Genomic DNA, 17,977 nt, shown 5'->3' with positions numbered 1-17,977 from the left:
ATGAGGGGAGATCAGACCTGCAGAATATTTAACCGAATCCCATAACCGAAGGGAATGGGCCAGACAAGGACCTATAGAAGGCGGGCGATGTGCTCGAGGGAGCCATGGAAGAGAGGCTAGAGGCGTCGGGTGGGAGTCCACCAAATCAAAAGTAGCCCACAATGGCATTTGCTGTTTCTCATGGAGACGAGACAATGGAGCGATACCCGCCGCAGTATAGTAAGCAAGCAAATTAGGAACCGACAGGCCACCATTAATTCTGCGTGCAAAAAGCACCTGCCTCTTAATCCTGGGCCTCTTATGGCCCCAGATAAACTGCATAAGTTTACGTTGGTGTATTCTAAGGATATGAGAGGGTACCTGGACAGGTAAAACCCGAAAATAATAGAGCAGTTTTGGAAGATAGGTCATACGTACCGTCGCCACCCTCCCGAACCAAGAGAGCGGAAGAGTGGACCAAGAGGCGAGCATAGCTGACAAATTGCCAAACAAAGAAGGAAAGTTGGCCTGATACAGTTCGGAGTACTTCGAGGTAAGCTTAATCCCCAAATAGGGTAATGAGGTCAACCATTGAAAAGGGAACGCCGACCGTAGGGAGTCTAAATCCAAGGGGGAAAGGTTGATAGACATTGCCTTCGATTTTGCCTGATTAACTGCTAAGCCTGAGAACAAAGCAAAAGAATCCAAAAGGGACAACAAATTGGGGAGAGAAATTCTAGGTTTGGTGATGGTCAACAGAATGTCATCTGCAAACAGTGACAATTTGTGTGAAGTACCCGCCACCTCCACCCCCGACACGTCCGGATGGGATCGAATGGCCTCTGCCAAAGGCTCCAGAGCCAGGACGAACAGGAGCGGGGAAAGCGGGCACCCCTGCCGTGTCCCCCTCCTAATGGGGAAGGTGGACGACTCAAATCCATAGTACCGAACCTTGGCCTGAGGGGAGTCATAAATAGCCGAAATCCAGCCCAAAAAAGAAGTACCGAAGCCATAATGGCTAAGGACTTGTGTCAAATAAGGCCAAGACAATGTGTCAAAGGCCTTATTGACATCGAGGGACAAAAACATCGTTTCCAGGGACCTGGCATGTACAATATGTTGAATTTGGAGAAGCCGTCTAATTGCATCCCCCGCTTGCCGACAAGGGACAAAGCCCACCTGATCCTTCTTTATCAGGCGTGGGAGAAAAGAATTCAATCGATTGGCCAAAATCTTAGTCAAGATTTTCATATCGATATTAATTAATGAGATTGGCCTAAAATTAGCCCAAGAGGAATGGTCCCTATCCGGCTTCGGGATCATCACAATGTTAGCGGTTAGCAGATCAGGCGTGAACGACTGACCTTTCTTTATGGAATTATACATGGCCGCCAAATGTGGGGCCAGGACGTCCGCTAACTTCCGATAATACAAGGCCGTGAAGCCATCCGGGCCCGGTCTCTTTCCGACCTTCAAGTCCTTAATACATTGAAGAACTTCCTGGACCTGAATATCTCGATCCATCAAAGACGTGTGTGCGTCTGATAGAGAAGGCAAGGATAAGTTAGACAAAAAGGTGTCAAGACCTTGAGTAGAGGAATGAGTAGGGGGAGAATAGAGCTTTGTGAGACGGTAGCGGAATTCATCCAATATCCGTTGTGGGTTACCCGTGAGGACATTGTGGCGGGTGCGCAGGTTTATGGGAGCAAATTTAGGGGCGAAGGTTCGGAGTCTATTAGCCAGCATCGCATTAGGTTTATTCGCCTTGGCGTACCACTTTTGGCGAGCCCAACGCAAAGTGCGTTCGGCTTCATCAGTTAAACATAAATCTAAGTCCGTACGGGCCGCATCTAAAAGTCTGCGATTCGCCGGGGAGGGAGTCTGCTTGAAGGCCGAAGACAAGACCTCCAAACGCTGCTCCAGAGCCCGACGAGCTTGAGTACGCTGTCTCTTGCGCTGTGACGCTATGCGAATCACATGACCCCGAAGGACCGCTTTATATGCTTCCCACAACGTCACAGGAGATGAGACAGTCCCCGTATTGAGGTTAAAATAGTCCTTAGAAGCTTCGTGAATATCATTAAGAATCGATTTAAAAGACAGGAGGGAGTCGTTCATGACCCAGGGGGCATATTGCGGTTTGTTGAGAAGAGAGTGACATACTGTCAAAACAGGGTCATGATCCGACCAGGGGGCCGCTAAAATGGAAACAGAGTCGACCAAAGGAAGATGTTTCCGGAGTACAAACATATGGTCGATCCTGGAATGGGAGTGATGAGGGTGAGAATAGTGGGTATAGTCCCTACCAAGGGGATGAAACTCCCGCCAGAGATCTACCAAGTCATGATTACGCAAAGCCTGAAGGAACTTTTTAGCAGCGGGAGAGGGGGACCTGTGTTCCGATGGATACTTGTCAAGCGAGGGGCTCAGCGACACATTGGAGTCACCAGCAAGTAAAAGTGTGCCCTTCTGATGGGTCCTTAACAGGGAGCAGACGTGGGTCAGAAAGGGTCCCGGATTATCATTCGGGGCGTAGTAAGTCATGATAGTTACCTCATTATCCTGAACAGCACCCTGCAAGAGGAGATATCTGCCATCCGGATCAGCGATCTGTTTACTGCAAATAAATGGAACTGAATTACGTATGGCAATAAGAACACCTTTCTGTTTAGTAGGACCATTAGCTAAATAAACTTGGGAGTAGTTTGAAGCAAAATACTTAGGACAAGAAGAAGTGGAGAAGTGGGTTTCCTGTAAACATGCTATATCAATGTTTTGCTGTTTAAGGTATTTGAAAACCTTGACTCTTTTTTGAGGGGAGTTCATGCCCTGGACATTCAGGGACAACCAGCGAAGGGTCATTGAATCAGGGGAATATCTCTACAATATACTCCGTTCACGCACCCCGGGGACCAAAGAAGAAAGGGGGAGAAAAGAAAAGAAAAAGAAGCGGAAGAAAGGGAGAAAAAAATAGAAGACAAAAGAGAGCAAAATAGAGCTCGGAGTAGAGCAAAGACTAGGTACATAGATGCATCATGACGTGGGCGCTGAAGCCCACAATGGGGTGGGACCACGACTAAGACAGCCGTTCTAGTCAGGTGCCAACACGTGAGGGGAACAGTGGTCCGTCGGGACCAGCAGCCTATTGTTTTACTATAAAACTTAAATAACATTAGCACAGAAACTAAAACATCAGTAAAAAAACAGGGCAAAATCAAAAAGAAAAAACATGGTTCAAACAATGACTAAAATGGCGACTACCATAGGCAGTCAACAGATTGAAACATATGACGTGCAGGTCCCCCGAGCCCCCAGAGACGACCAACATAGGGCCGTCAACTCCCGGAAGCAAGAGGGACCGAAGCACCACAGCCATAGCCACAACCCCCCAGCCCCACAGGGCAGGAGCGGAGGGCCGCGGCACGGCATCCCTAAACACACCCAATCCGGCAAACTGCGGGAGCGTCCCCCACCCCAAATGCACCCCCTCCCCCCTCCGCAACACCCCAGAAAATTACAGAAATAGTTAAAACGAACAAATAAGAAAAAAAAAAAACTAAAATAAAAATAAACTCACAGCCCGACCCGCTCGGGCAAAATGGGGGGACATCAGAGGAGGAGGGGCAGGAAGGCACACTCAGGTCAAGGCCTCGCGTGGCAACAAAGGGAGAGCAATCAGTGCCCCGGACCACCATCTCACAAGCGGGGCGGTCAGCAGGGCAACCCCCCCCCCGGCCACGCAGTCACGGCCAAAACAGGACGAAGTAACAGCAGGGGGACACAAACCAAAATCCGCCATCCCGATCCATGTGTGGAGCTAACAAGAGAGCAACGTCCAGATGGTGCAACACAGGATCGGGTAGCTTTGAAGGGAAAAAAAAAAACAAAAAACAAAGATTGGGTGCAATCAAAATGAGAAAAAATCAAGCAAGTTCAGCCATTGTTGGACTGCTGAAAACGCTGGGCCTGCAAATCTCGCAGGGCCTGGGATCCAGACTGAGAGCCCTGAGAAGCCCGGGAGAGCTGACGGGGTGGTCCGGAGGGTCCGGGCCTGGAAGATGAAGACGGAGCATCATGCTGGGATGAAGGGAGGCCCAGTTGAAGATCCAGGAAGTGGCGCTTCAGATCGGCAGGGGAGGTAGCTTGGTAGTGGCGACCCAGGTGAGAGAAAGACAACTTGAACGGGAATCCCCATCGGTATTTTATCCCATGGGACTGAAGGATTTGAAGGTAAGGCTTGAGGCCCCGTCGCCTGGCGATTGTGACCGGCGAAAGGTCAGCGAATAGCTGGAGGGGATTACCTTGGAATGAAAGATCCTGACGTTCCCTAGCAGACTGCAAAAGCTTCTCCTTAGTACGATAGTAAAGGAACTTGATAATCACATCCCTCGGGGGCCCCTCAGAAGGCTTGGGGGCCAAGGACCTGTGAATGCGATCAAATTCGAGCCTGTCTGCCGGTATGCCAGGAGCCAATTCTTGGAAGAAAGCAGTAGCTGTTCCCTGCAAGTCGGTGATGACCTCGGGGATACCACGGACACGCAGATTGTCTCTGCGGGCCCTATTTTCCGCGTCTTCCAACTTGTCCCGTAGTGTTTCCAGCTCAGTTGACAACCTGCACACTTCCTCCTCATGGCCGTCTAACACAGTGGTGGCCAAATCCATGCGTTGCTCCAACTGATTGGTGCGATGGCCTATTTCTTTAAGACCCCGCACAAAGTCCGAGGAGAGCTTACGAGAGGCAGTGGTGATTTCATCCCTCACAATGCTGCGAAATTTGGCCAGCAAAGTCTCCGAGTCTGCAGGGAGAGTGCTCTCCCCATCCATGGGAAACAGATGGAGACTGTCAGCAGGGGATCCCGAACTAGCAGCTGAGAGCCGAGTTTCCTCATCAGGCTCCGGAGGCTCAGGCGCCATCTTGTTGCATCAGTTGTACTTTCTAGAAGCTTCTGTAATAAAGAAATGATGTGCTTGACTATTGTTAATTTGGTGCGAAAGTAGCAACACTTTTAGAAATTGCCACACTAGTTAGACTACCTACTGTATTTATCGGCGTATAACTCGCACTTTTTTCCCCTTAAAATCAGGGGGAAATCGTGGTGCGCGTTATACGCCGATCCCCGCTCTCTGAGCGCGGCCGTCGACATATAACGAGTGCAGTACACTCGGGTACACTCGGCTGGGTTCGGCCACGCTCGGCTCCGCGAGCCGAGCGTGGTCGAGCCCAGCCGAGTGTACCGCACTGGGTATATGTCGGCGGCGGCGTTCAAAAACAGCACGGGAGAAGCGGGAAGAAGCGGGGAGGACACCACGAGGACACTACGAATGCCGCAGACGGACGCCGGACCGGACAAGGCCGCCGATGGACGCCGGGCAACTGTAGTAAGTAACTGTATCTGTAAATTGTCAGTATTTATTTTTTTTCCCTAGGATTCTCCTCTAGGTTTGGTATAATAAATATCCTAATTAGAAAAAAAAAAAAAAAAAATTTTCCTCAGTTTAGGACGCAATAAGCGTTTTTTTCAATAAGCAATAATATATACTAGGAACACACGATCGGTCTCCTCACCCCTGACAGAACGTGAATGTGTGTGGGGGTGGGAGTTGCATACCTGCAGCCCCCTTTTCTTGCCCAGCCAGACTGCATGCTTAAACCCTCATAAAAAACACCAAAAAATCTAGAGCCCCCAAAATAAATACCAGACTAATATTCTTGATGAGAGACTGGTATTGGTTATAAGGGGGAATCCCACAAAAAAATAAGAAAAACAAAACAAAAACTGTTTGAGGTTTCACCTTAAATTCCATACCAGTTCACATCATGCACATCGTGTAATGCCGCGTACACACCATCACTTTATGTGATGAAAAAAAAACGACGTTTTGAAAAACGTCAATTAAAATGACCGTGTGTGGGGGAAAACGCTGTTTTATGTCTTGTGAAAAAAGACAAAACAAAATTGAAGCATGCTTCAATTTTTTGTGTCGTTTTTCAAAACGTTGTTTTTTGTGTCACAAAAAATCACCGTGTGTAGGCTAAAATAACGTTTTTAAACCCGCGCATGCTCAGAAGCAAGTTATGAAGCAAGCTTCAATGGAAAAGAGTGCTGAACGTAACCGCGCTTTGCTAGAGCATTTTGAAAAAATGATGGTGTGTAGGCAACGTCGTTTTTGAAAATTGAAGTTTCAAAAGCGTTGTTTTTTTACTTCACAAAAAATGTTGTGTTTTTTTCATCACATAAAGTGATGGTGTGTACGCGCCATAAGACTTTGTAGGACTTTCTCATGTTTGAAAAGGGAAAGACGAGGCAGGGTTTAACCTGAAATAAACACTATAGAAAACTATGCCCGAAACAGAGCAGAAATCTAGAAAAGATCCACTGTACATCATGTAACCCTTCTTAGGAGCCTGCAATAGATAGAGATGAGGCACATTTTAACTTGAATTAAAAATCAGAGTGGATTATGTCAGAGACAAGAGGCGAACATATTGCACAGGCATGTTCCCAAGCAAAATATTGTCTGTGCTTCCTGAATCCCTCTCCTCAAGTGTTACAGAAAGGCTTATGCCCTGTACACACAATCGGTTCTCTGATGAAAACTGACGGATGGATTTTTTCATCAGATATCCGATGAAGCTGACTTTCATCAGTCTTGCCTACACACCATCGGTTAAAAATCCGATCGTGTCCAACGCGGTGACGTAAAACACAACGATGTGCTGAGAAAAATAAAGTTGAATGCTTCCGAGCATGCGTCGACTTCTGAGCATGCGTGGATTTTTGACCGATGGATTTCCCCACAGACGATTGTTTTTTTCTATCGGTTTTTTAACCATAAGATAAATTAAAACAGGTTCTATTTTTTTTCACCGATGGGGAAAAAAAACGATGGGACCCACACACAATCGGTTCGTCCGATGAAAACTGTCCATCGGTCCATTGGACGAGCAGTCTTCCTCATATAGCTCTCATTGGGAATTGTTCACCATGTAAAAGACCACATGTAGATTTGTAGCCTAAAATTAACATTTCAATGTACAGTTCATACTGTATTTCACAATAATAATTCAATACCCCTTTGTCCGTATTATAAGACTTATAGTGGGCTGCATTTTGAACAGGATGGATAATTAATGAAATAATGAAAAAAATTGTTTGCATCTTGTATCAAAACATCTACATAAGAGTGCATGATTTGACCACATGCACAGCTCGTAAGAACTTTTACCAGTCCACAGTTTATTGTGAGAGACCAGGCAGGTTTTAATCACTGTTAGACACTGTTAGCCAGATTCAGGTAGAGCCGCCTATCTTTAGGTCGGCGTAGCGCATCCCATTTGCACTACGCCCGACGTAAGATAGTGAGGCAAGTACTGTATTCACAAAACACTTGCCTCCTAAGTTACGTCAGCGTAGCAAAAGTGGCCCCGCGTAACCCCGCCTAATTCAAAATAGGCAGGTATGGGGCGTGTTGTATGGTAATGACTTCACGATTCATTACCATACATGTAAATGAAGCGCCGATCGTATAGGGCATGCGCGCGCATGCTCAGTATCACGTCGCAAATACTCCTTGCTTTCGACGTGAACGTAACCTACGCCCAGCCCCATTCTGAATCGGCTTACGTAAACGACGTGAAATTAGACGGCTGTCCCGACGTCCATACTTAACATTGGCTGCGCCATCTTTTTGGTGGTTTATCTTTACGCCTGAAAACGCCTTACGTAAACGGCGTATCTTACTGCGACGGGCGTGTGTACGTTGGTGAATAGGCGTATCTTGCTCATTTGCATATTCTCTGCGTCAGGGTTTGACAAATTTGCTAGGAATCTAGGAGCCAGCTAAAAAAGTTAGGAGCCAGAAAACGCACCCCGTCCCGACAAGCTTGCGCGCAGAAGCGAACACATACGTGAGCAGCGCCCGCATATGTAAATGGTGTTCAAACCACACATGTGAGGTATCGCCGCAATTGGTAGAGTGAGAGCAATAATTCTAGCCCTAGACCTCCTCTGTAACTCAAAACATGCAACCTGTAGATTTTTTTAAACGTCGCCTATGAAGATTTTAAAGGGTAAACGTTTGTCGGCATTCCACGAGCGGACGCAATTTTGAAGCGTGACATGTTGGGTATGAATTTACTCAGAGTAACATTATCTTTCATAATATTAAAAAAAATGGGGATAACTTTACTGTTTTCTTATTTTTTAATTAAAAATAGTGTAATTTTTTCCCAAAAAAGTGCGCTTGTACGACCGCTGCGCAAATACGGCGTGACAGAAAGTATTGCAACGATCGCCATTTTATTCTGTAGGGTGTTAGGATAAAAAATATAAATAATGTTTGGGGGGTTCTAATTAGAGGGAAGAAGATGGCAGTGAAAATAGTGTAAAATTACATTAGAATTGCTGTTTAACTTGTAATGCTTAACTTGTAATACCAACGGCCACCACCAGATGGCGCCAGCTCACATTTGGTGGTAATAACTTGTAATACCAACGGCTCACCACCAGATGGCGCCAGATGCCCACCTTCCAAGCCAAGTCGCCAGGACACTATTTCTAGTCGCCATGGCGACCTGGCGCCCGAGATTTGTCGAGCCCTGCTCTGCGTAAATCGCCGTACATGCCCCTAGCGGCCAGCGTAAATATGCAGCTAAGATACGACGGCGTAGGAGACTTACGCCGGTCGTATCTTAGCAACAGAGAAGCGTATCTCAATTTGAGCATACGCTTAAAGATACGGCGGCGCGGATTCGGACTTACAACGGCGTATCTACTGATATGCTGTAGTAAGTCTTTATGAATCTAGCTATATATTATTTCAGAAAGACAATAGCCACAAATATTCTTGATTCACAGAGCACTGGCAAAGACCACAAATTAGGGGACAAAGAGGAACAGCTACGGAAACATTATGTGTGACAGATGGCAGTTGAGGTGCAACTGTGCAAAAATTACCTGTGGCACCTTCACAGAACCGAAGAACTGAACTAGACCTGTAGAGGCAGCACAATATGGCAGTATGACTATTAAGTGCTGGCTCTGCTGGGAAACAGCAAGCAGACTGTCTGTCCATTCTTGCATTTGATTTGAATCAGTAAGCAGTATAGATTTCCCTGTCTTGAGTCAGGGCCTCATCCTCATCAGCAGGGAATAGTAATTGTGGCAGGCAATTGTAATGGATGGCATATCTTCAGTGATGTTAGTAATGCTGTTTAGGGGCACAATTAAGAGAAATTATTTATTTGTGAACATCAGCTGCAGGGGTTTGGTGTCCATTGCTGATCCAGGACTGGTTCATAGTTATAAAGGTAAGCTGATCAACTGTCTAAGGACAGGCAAATTATTTTTTTAGTCACAAAGCCACCCATGGGCCTAATTGCCCATTGTGAAAAAAACTGGCTACAGGGCAGCCCAGCAGGTTGATTGCACATTGGGCAAGCTTGCGCCAGTGGTCCATCATCAACACCTCAGTAGTCAAGGGGGTCATCCGTTGTAAAGGTGTCCACATCTGACCTTGACCTCATATATTCAGCCAACAGCCAGGCATGGCCAATACATAGTAAGAAAGGACTTCAAAGCCTCACAGCCCGAGGCAGTCACATCCACAGCTGCTGCTTCTTTCACCACCCTGAGGACACGAGGCGCATTTGCCATGAAAGAGCATCCTGCCACTGACTGGAAAGGTGGTTAGGAGCTTACTTTGCAGAATCTTTACCAGATGGCGCCCTTTTTGTACCCGTGAAAGTCTACCCCATGTTCTTCTGCTCCTCCACCCACACCCAAACCCTCCTCCTCCCAAAGTTTCTCCTGTGCTTGGTGTGACCTCATCAGTACAAAATAAAGTATGCCCTGGGGCAGCAGGATACCCTCCTTTTTTTTCCTTGTGCTGTTTCTCCAGTGCCCAGTCTACTACATCTTGCTCCAGCGTTAACATGAGAGGGATCATGTTGCTGATCACAGCCTCGTCGTAGCTCATCATTCTGGTCAAATCTTTGAAAAGTGACAACACGGTACTAAATGAGAAGCCACTGAAATGGCAAAAAAAGCAACCCATATAACCAGAGCCAGTCATTGTCCAGTATTTGCACAAATACTCAGAGGACAGGGGTCAACAGGGTGGAGGACAGAGATCAGCAGGTGGAGAACAGGGGTTAGCAGGGCAGTGTACAGGGGTCAGTAGAACCGAGGATACGGTTAAGCAGGGTAATGAACAGGGGTCAGCAGAGCTGCAGTTAGTAGTCAACTGAGCCAAGCACAGGAGTCAGCAGGACAGAGGACAGGGCTTGCCATTGGCAGGAGGGAGGACAGGGTTCCCACTGGCAGGAGGGAGGACAGGGGTCACTGGTGGCAGGAGGGAGGATAGGGGTCACTGCTGGCAGGAGGGAGGACAGGGATCACTCCTGGCAGGAGGGAGGACAGGGGTCACTGCTGGCAGGAGGGAGGACAGGGGTCACTGCTGGCAGGAGGGAGGACAGGGGTCATCGTTGGCAGATGAGAGGACAGGGGTCACCACTGACAGGAGGGAGGACAGGGGTCACCACTGACAGGAGGGAGGACAGGGGTCACCACTGACAGGAGGGAGGACAGGGGTCACTGCTGGTAGGAGGGAGGACAGGGGTCACTGCTGGTAGGAGGGAGGACAGGGGTCACTGCTGGCAGGAGGGAGGACAGGGATCACTGGTGGCAGGTGGGAGGACAGGGGGTCACCGCTGGCTGGAGAGAGGAGAGAGCTCACCACCAGCAGGAGAGAAGACAGGGGTCACCGCTGGCATGAGGGAGGACAGGGGTCATCGCTGGCAGGTGAGAGGACAGGGGTGACCGCTATCATCAAAATGATATAGAAAAAAAACACCAATTAAATAAATAAAAATAAAACATAAATCCTAAACACAATTCCTAAAACAACTTTTTTCTTAAAATGTTTGCCTTTAATTTGTGCCTTAAAACAAAACACAAAAGGAAAAAAATTATATATGGAACGTTCCAAAGCTGAAGGGGGGCAGCTACACAGCAAAACAAGTTGTTGCTGACACACTAAAATAGAAAATAATTACCCCTAACAAGGACACCACAATGAAATTCACAGTAATGGTACACTGAACAGTGCAAATAATATAGGGGTTGCACTCCACTTTCTGTAGCCCATCACACTGAAAATCACTGTAATACTGCAGTGGCACTGTATATCTCTGTAAGTAGTATACTAAAGCTCTGTAAGTAGTATACTAGCATTGCACCATACAGTACCACTATCTCTCCTTGCAGTCACTGTCAGCTGTCTCTCACTACCCCAACTCCAGCACAAACTGACCAAAGGCTGATGGGAGATCAGGGAGGTGACGGCACCCAGTATTGGCCATACTTTACCACCAGACCACGGTTCCCAGGTCAGGCAAAGCATTATAAGGATTTACTTTTGGTGCTTTGGCAGACATGCCCATAAGTTTGCCATCTAGTCCAACTGTGAACAGCCCAAGGTCCTAGAGCATTCAAACCTTATCCCTAGTCCCCTGCCTCTTCTATAAGGTGTTCTGGGTCACACAATGACATCATCCAGTACAATGTAGGTTAGGATGCCAAGGGATTGCCCACAAGCTAGAAGGGAGGATAGCACCAAAGCTATCTGGAGAGGGTAGTAAGGTAAGTATTCCTTATTCCTTAGGCACTACAAGGGTATATATTTTTTTTTTTTAATTTCCAGAGTTGGGCTTTAGAAGAAAGTTTTTTGTGCCCAGAGTTCAGCTTTAAGTGTTGTCACACATGCAGGGAGGGAGTTAAGTTATTAATTTTTTTTTTGACAAACTGCAGTCCTGGAGTCAAAAAAGGAGGAAAAAGAAAAGACATAAGGGGGTAGATCCACAAAGAAAGTACGCCGGCGTATCTATTGATACGCCGGCGTAATTTCAAAATTCCCGCGTCGTATCTTTGTTTTGAATCCTCAAAACAAGATACGACAGCATCTGGGTTAGATCCAACAGGCGTACGTCTTCGTACGCCTTCGGATCTTAGATGCAATTTTTCGACGTCCGCTAGTTGGCGTTCCCGTCGTAATCCACGTCGAGTATGCAAATTAGCTATTTCCGACGATCCACAAACGTACGTGCGGCCGTCGCATTCTTTCACGTCGTTTCCGTTCGGCTTTTTCCGACGTATAGTTAAAGCTGCTATCTGGTGGCATACTCAATGTTAAGTATGGCCGTCGTTCCCGCGTATAATTTTGAAAATTTTACGTCGTTTGCGTAAGTCGTCCGTGAATGGGGCTGGACGCCATTTACGTTCACGTCGAAAACAATGATGTCCTTGCGACGTCATTTGGAGCAATGCACCCTGGGAGTTATGACGGACGGGGCTTGCGCAGTTCGTTCGGCGCGGGGACGCGCTTCATTTAAATGAAACACGCCCCCTACTCGCCGCATTTGAATTCCGTGCCCTTGAGCCGCGAGAGATACCCTACGCCGCCGTAACTTACGGCGCAAATTGTTTCAGGATTCAAAGAATAGCAAAGTAAGTTACAGCGGCGTAGCGTATCTCACATACGCTGCGCCCACGCAGATGTATGTGGATCTGCCCCAAGATATTTAACATCATATCATTTTTTACCATAAGGTTTTGATATAGTTTTTTGTCCGAGCAAGGTGATCACAGTTCCCTTGGGCGATTAGATCACTCTTTCTTCAGAGGTTTTTGGTCTTCTTTACAATAAAAAGGTTTATGAGTAAACGCACATATCTAAATATTTGTATTGTGTATATTATTCAACACAAACTACTATCATTTGTGTATCTTTGTGTATAAAATGTGTAAATTATATAACCAGAGGAAACCAGAATTTTTCACAACCTAATAAATTACCTGAATCAGCAACAATTGTTTTTGTAATATGCAGTATTCTGTGTGTTCTTTTCAATAGCTGATCCTTTAAATGCAGCTTGAGTTACAGCCCCGGCTTCGCCCACCCTAGGAACGTGTGGAAACGCCCTCTTTGTTCCAAGCGTGAAGACTTTCAGTTTCATTTCGCCCCCTTTTTGTCTGCGATGGCGTCTGCTGGTCTGAGAAAAGAACTGGAATGTTCCATCTGCCTGAACATTTATACCGATCCTGTTATGCTGAAATGTGGACATAACTACTGCCGGGTCTGTATTGGTCGTGTGCTGGATACACAGGAGGGGTCTGGAGGTTATTCCTGTCCTGAATGCAGAGAGAAGTTTCAGGATCGTCCTGCACTGCACAGGAACATAACACTGCGAAACATAGTGGAGAATTTCCTGTCTACTCAACCCGATCAGGAGCAGACCAGAATCTTTTGTTCTCACTGTGTGGACTCTCCTGTAGCTGCTGTCAAGTCCTGTCTGCATTGTGAAGTTTCTTTGTGTGATAAGCACCTGAGTGTCCACAAACGGTCACCAGAACACGTGTTATCTGACCCTACTACTACCCTGGAAATAAGAAAATGCTCGATCCACAAGAAGATCCTGGAGTATTACTGCACCGAGGACTCTGCCTGTATCTGTGTGTCCTGCTGTCTGATTGGAGAACACAAAGGACATCAGATGGAGTCCCTGGATGAGGCCTCTGAGCAGAAGAAGAAGCAGCTAAGGAATGCTCTACAGAAACTGATGACGGAGAGAGAGGAGACTGAAGAAAGAGTTCGGAGTCTGCGGGAACGTGGGGGGCAAATAGAAAATAAAGCAGCTGGTGAAAGAGAGCTAGTCACTGCCTTGTTTATAGACCTCAGGAGACAGCTGGAAGACCTCGAGAAGAGAGTCCTGAGTGAGATATCTAGGCAGGAAAAGGAACTTTCGTTCGCAATTTCTGATGCGATTCAGCAGCTGGAAATAATGAAGGACCAGCTGTCCAGGAAGATGCATCACATTGAGGATCTGTGTGGCATGACGGACCCACTGACCGTCCTACAAGAATTAGACTCATCCTATTTCTATGATCCCAAGGAAAAAGATAATGAGGCTAAAAATGGACACGACGAGCTTCTTAACGATGGCGGAGATCTAAACGTGATTGGAATCTCACAGACATTACACACAGGTTTATTTGATCTAATAACAGGGGTAAACAGAGGAATTTTCGTAGAGAAAGCTTCAGACATATTACTAGATGTAAACACAGCTAGTAATAAACTACATGTATCAGATGACAGGAAATGTGCATCCAGGGCTGAGAGAAGCCAGAATCGCCTAGGAACACCAGAGAGATTTCAGCTGTACCCTCAGGTGATAAGTAATCGCAATTTCTCCTCAGGCCAACATTACTGGGAGTTGGATGTTGGGGGTTCAGAGAGCTGGCGAGCCGGTATATGTTACCATAGTATGGACAGGGCAGGAGAGAAATCACATATTGGAAGTAATGACAAGTCCTGGGGTCTGTATAGAGTTAACAGCCAGTATGTGGTGATACATGACAGTAAAAAGATCCAGTTACCTGCCAATATCTCCAGTGACAAAGTCCGGATATATCTGGATTATGAGGCCGGGCAGATCTCATTTTATGATCTGTGTCACCCGATCCGCCACCTCCACACCTTCACCACCATTTTTAATGAACCCCTTTATGCTGTTCTTGGTGTATGGAAAGGTTGTCTGAAGATATTTGGGGGTAATCGAGAGGTGTGAGGAATTTGCCCAAAAAGAGGTGGCACCTAAAAGGAGGTCAGGGAATTTGGACTGGTGGCATATTCAGAAAAAAAGGATTAGGGGCCCTTTCACACGGGCGGATCAGTAATGATCCGCTCCGTGTGTCTGTAAAAACTCAGCGGGGATCCTCCGTAAAATCCCCGCTGAGCCGTCGGCTGACAGGGCAGGGACCACCCTGTCTTTCCTCCGCTCTCCCCTAAGGGGGATTGGATGAACACAGACCGTATGTCCGTGTTCATCTGATCCGATCCGCCAGACGGAAGAAAAATAGGATTTTCTTCCGTCCGAAAAATCGGATCTTTGCGGAGGCGGACGATTACGGGTGTCAGCGGATGGTCATCCGCTGACACCCGCAATCACATAGAGACCAATGTATGTCCCTTTTTCATCCGCAACGGATGGATGAAAATGCGGACATACGGTCTGCACGTCTGAAAGGGCCCTAAGGCTGCATTCACACCGCTGCGACAAGTAACGCCGCGTACGCGGCGTATTTTGCCGCGAATAGTGTACCTTTTTTTTTTTTTTACAAATCCTTCCCATTGCTTTGTATGGCCGAACGCCAATGCCGCCTGAAAAAAAGGGTCCGGGACTTTTTTACAGGCGTACGGCGTCTATGAGATGTGAACCATCTCATAGACAGCAATGGGAATTCTCCCCTCCAGCAGCACGAGCGTCCGGCGTCGGGCGTTTTGTCGCGGAGGTGTGAATGGGGCCTAACTCAGTTTTAAAAGGGATAAAATCCTCCTGTGTTATGTAACACTAAAAAGGTACACAGAGAAGGCCTTGGAGAGGACATAGCAGAGATAAATTTATAGAGCAAGTGATAAAAATACTTGCAAATTAATTCAGAACAGCTAGAGGGCAGGATCGACGTACGACTAATATGTGGCCAACAGAAGCTCTGTTGTCTGCCACTAACACTTGATCTGTATATGTGCCTAAACAAGTAGAGGATTATACAGATTATATCAAATAATATAATACAAATACCCAAGGTACCAGTAATGGCTATAGATCCCTCTCATTTTAGTTGTCTCTTTTAGCATGCTCTCTCTTCGTAGTCTCCTGTTGCATGTCTGTAACCTCTGGCTTTCTCCTGTAGCATACAGTGGAACCTCGGATTGCGAATACCGCGGTTAACACGCGTTTTGCAATACGAGCACTGTATTTTTTAAATCCTAGCTCGGTTTGCGAGTGTCGTCTCGCAAAACGAGCAGGATTCAAGCCAAAGCGGTGTGCAGTACCGCATTTGGCCTGAGGTGGAGGGGCGCGGCAGCCGAGTGGAGCCGAACAGCACCGATCGGAGCAGTTCGGAAATGATCGGAATGACCAAGCCTTTCCGAGGTTTGCCGAAGTCAACCAAGCTGTCCTCAAGCATTTTCGTGTGTTATCGAGGCTCTCCGGCACCCCCCCACCTCTGGCCACATGCGGTATTGCATGCCATTGAAGTCAATGCGGAACTAATTATTTTAGTTTCCATTGCCTTCAATGGGGAAACTCGCTTTGATATGCAAGTACTTTGGATCACAAGCATTCTCCTGGAACGGATTATGCTCGTAATCCGAGGTTCCACTGTATGTGCAAACACTGACAGTATCCTGTAACAGATCTGTAACCTCTTGCAGTCTCCTTCAAGCTGAATGTCGGCCGGTTTCTGTTGACATTCATCCTGTGTGTACGCGGTTTAGCAGTCTCCTGTAACATGTTTGTAACCACTAGAAGTCCCCTGTAGAATACCTGTACCTCTTACAGTCTCCTGTAACATGTCCAAAAGCCTCGGATAGTCTCATACATGGGAGCAGTATCTTGAAATATTGCACCAACAAAATAGAGATAGTGGTGTTGTCACTGAATGACTGCTGTAGAGCTTCATGAATTGATGATACTGTCTGTCAGGGTTGTCTAGGTCATATGAGGAGCATAACAGAATTCCAAATCTGTAAGCAGATAGATGGTGATATATGCATATAAATTGTGTGTTTGGCCAATAATCTGCTTGGAAGCCCTGTACACACGACCGAGAATCCCGGCAGGAAAAAATTGTTGGTTTTCCTGACAGGATTCCTGACAAGCTTGGCTAGCCAAGCCGTGCATACAGACGGCCATTCAAAAGAACCGCCGTTCTTTTGAATGGCAAGAACGCAATGACGTCATCGCCTACGACGAGCCGCCGCTCGTCACATTTGATGCCATCGCCGCCATCTTGCTACACCCCACACTATCGTTGTATGCTACCGCACATGCGTCAAAGTCGTATCGACCATGCGCGGGTTTACCATGGACAGGTAAGCATACAGATGATCGGTTTTCTCGGCAGGAAACACTCTGCCGGCAATTCCGACTAGAAAATAGAGAGCAGGTTCTCTATTTTCCCGTCGGGATTCCCGCTGTTTTCCTGACAGGAAAACTGCTAGGCAGCATACACACGGCCGGGATTCCCGGGCAAATGCTCTCCTGGCAGTTTTCCTGCTGGGAAAACCGGTCGTGTGTACGAGGCTCAACAGTGTTTGTTTTTTGCGTTGTTACTTCGTACAGACTATTGTCATGTATCATTCATTATTGTAGTCTCTGGATGATATTAGGTTCTTTACTTGGTTGTTGTTGCCTCATTATTAGATGACTCTCCCTCTTCACTGGCCTTCCAAAACGCTCTCAGCAATCACATCATCACCCATCCGACGTCTCCCTACAGAAAGGTGTTACGTGACAGAAACTCTATTGTACATCACAGAATATTGCCCCTATCATTAAACAGTAAAACAATATGTGAAAAACATGTGCAACACGCCCTGCTCTTTAATGTCAGAAACTCAATAAATTCATCAATTATTGCACTATCAATATGAATAAGGCGGCCATACAGTATACAAATGTTTTGCACAATTTTCCTTTAGCAAAACCATATAATATGAGGTCAAACCTAAATACTTTCAATTTGTATGCAATCGAGCAGGCCCTTGCACTACATAGTTGAAAGTAAATCTAAAGGAAATTGAATAAGAAAATTGTATAATGTATGGTCAGCTGGTCCACACCTCACGAAGCATCATAGCATCTGTTATTGTATTGCACTGTATGTGTGTGTTGCCATTTATCATGCACCCCAACACACATTTACAAAGTGATGAGAGGCACCACTGATGCTCTGTGCTCTGCAGTTTGTATTTTAATGTTTTTATTGTTTTTTTTAAGTAAAATAAAGAACAATTTTCCATAAACAAGCCAGTTTGCATTATTTCCATATAGAAACAAAGCATACAGTATTTCTAGAAGACAGTTTAGCATTCCACATCCAGAATGCAAATAAACACAAAAGAAGAATACTTGTCATGAAAGCACATTTGA

At 46.5% G+C, this 17,977-nt stretch overlaps 1 protein-coding gene across 1 annotated transcript; it reads left to right on the top strand.

Moving 5' to 3' along the window:
- The first annotated feature begins 12,938 nt into the window (after window positions 1–12,938).
- Window positions 12,939–14,680, top strand: LOC120932737 (E3 ubiquitin/ISG15 ligase TRIM25-like). Its single transcript, XM_040345386.1, has one exon. It carries the CDS (start codon window positions 13,016–13,018, stop codon window positions 14,606–14,608), a length of 1,593 nt encoding a protein of 530 aa, XP_040201320.1. The 5' UTR covers window positions 12,939–13,015; the 3' UTR covers window positions 14,609–14,680.
- Window positions 14,681–17,977: the final 3,297 nt, after the last annotated feature.

Source organism: Rana temporaria, chromosome 3 (genome assembly GCF_905171775.1).
Source record: "Rana temporaria chromosome 3, aRanTem1.1, whole genome shotgun sequence".
Classification (NCBI taxonomy): Eukaryota; Metazoa; Chordata; class Amphibia; order Anura; family Ranidae; genus Rana; species Rana temporaria.
Note: the sequence above shows the minus strand (reverse complement) of the source record. Positions and strands in the feature narration are given on the sequence as shown.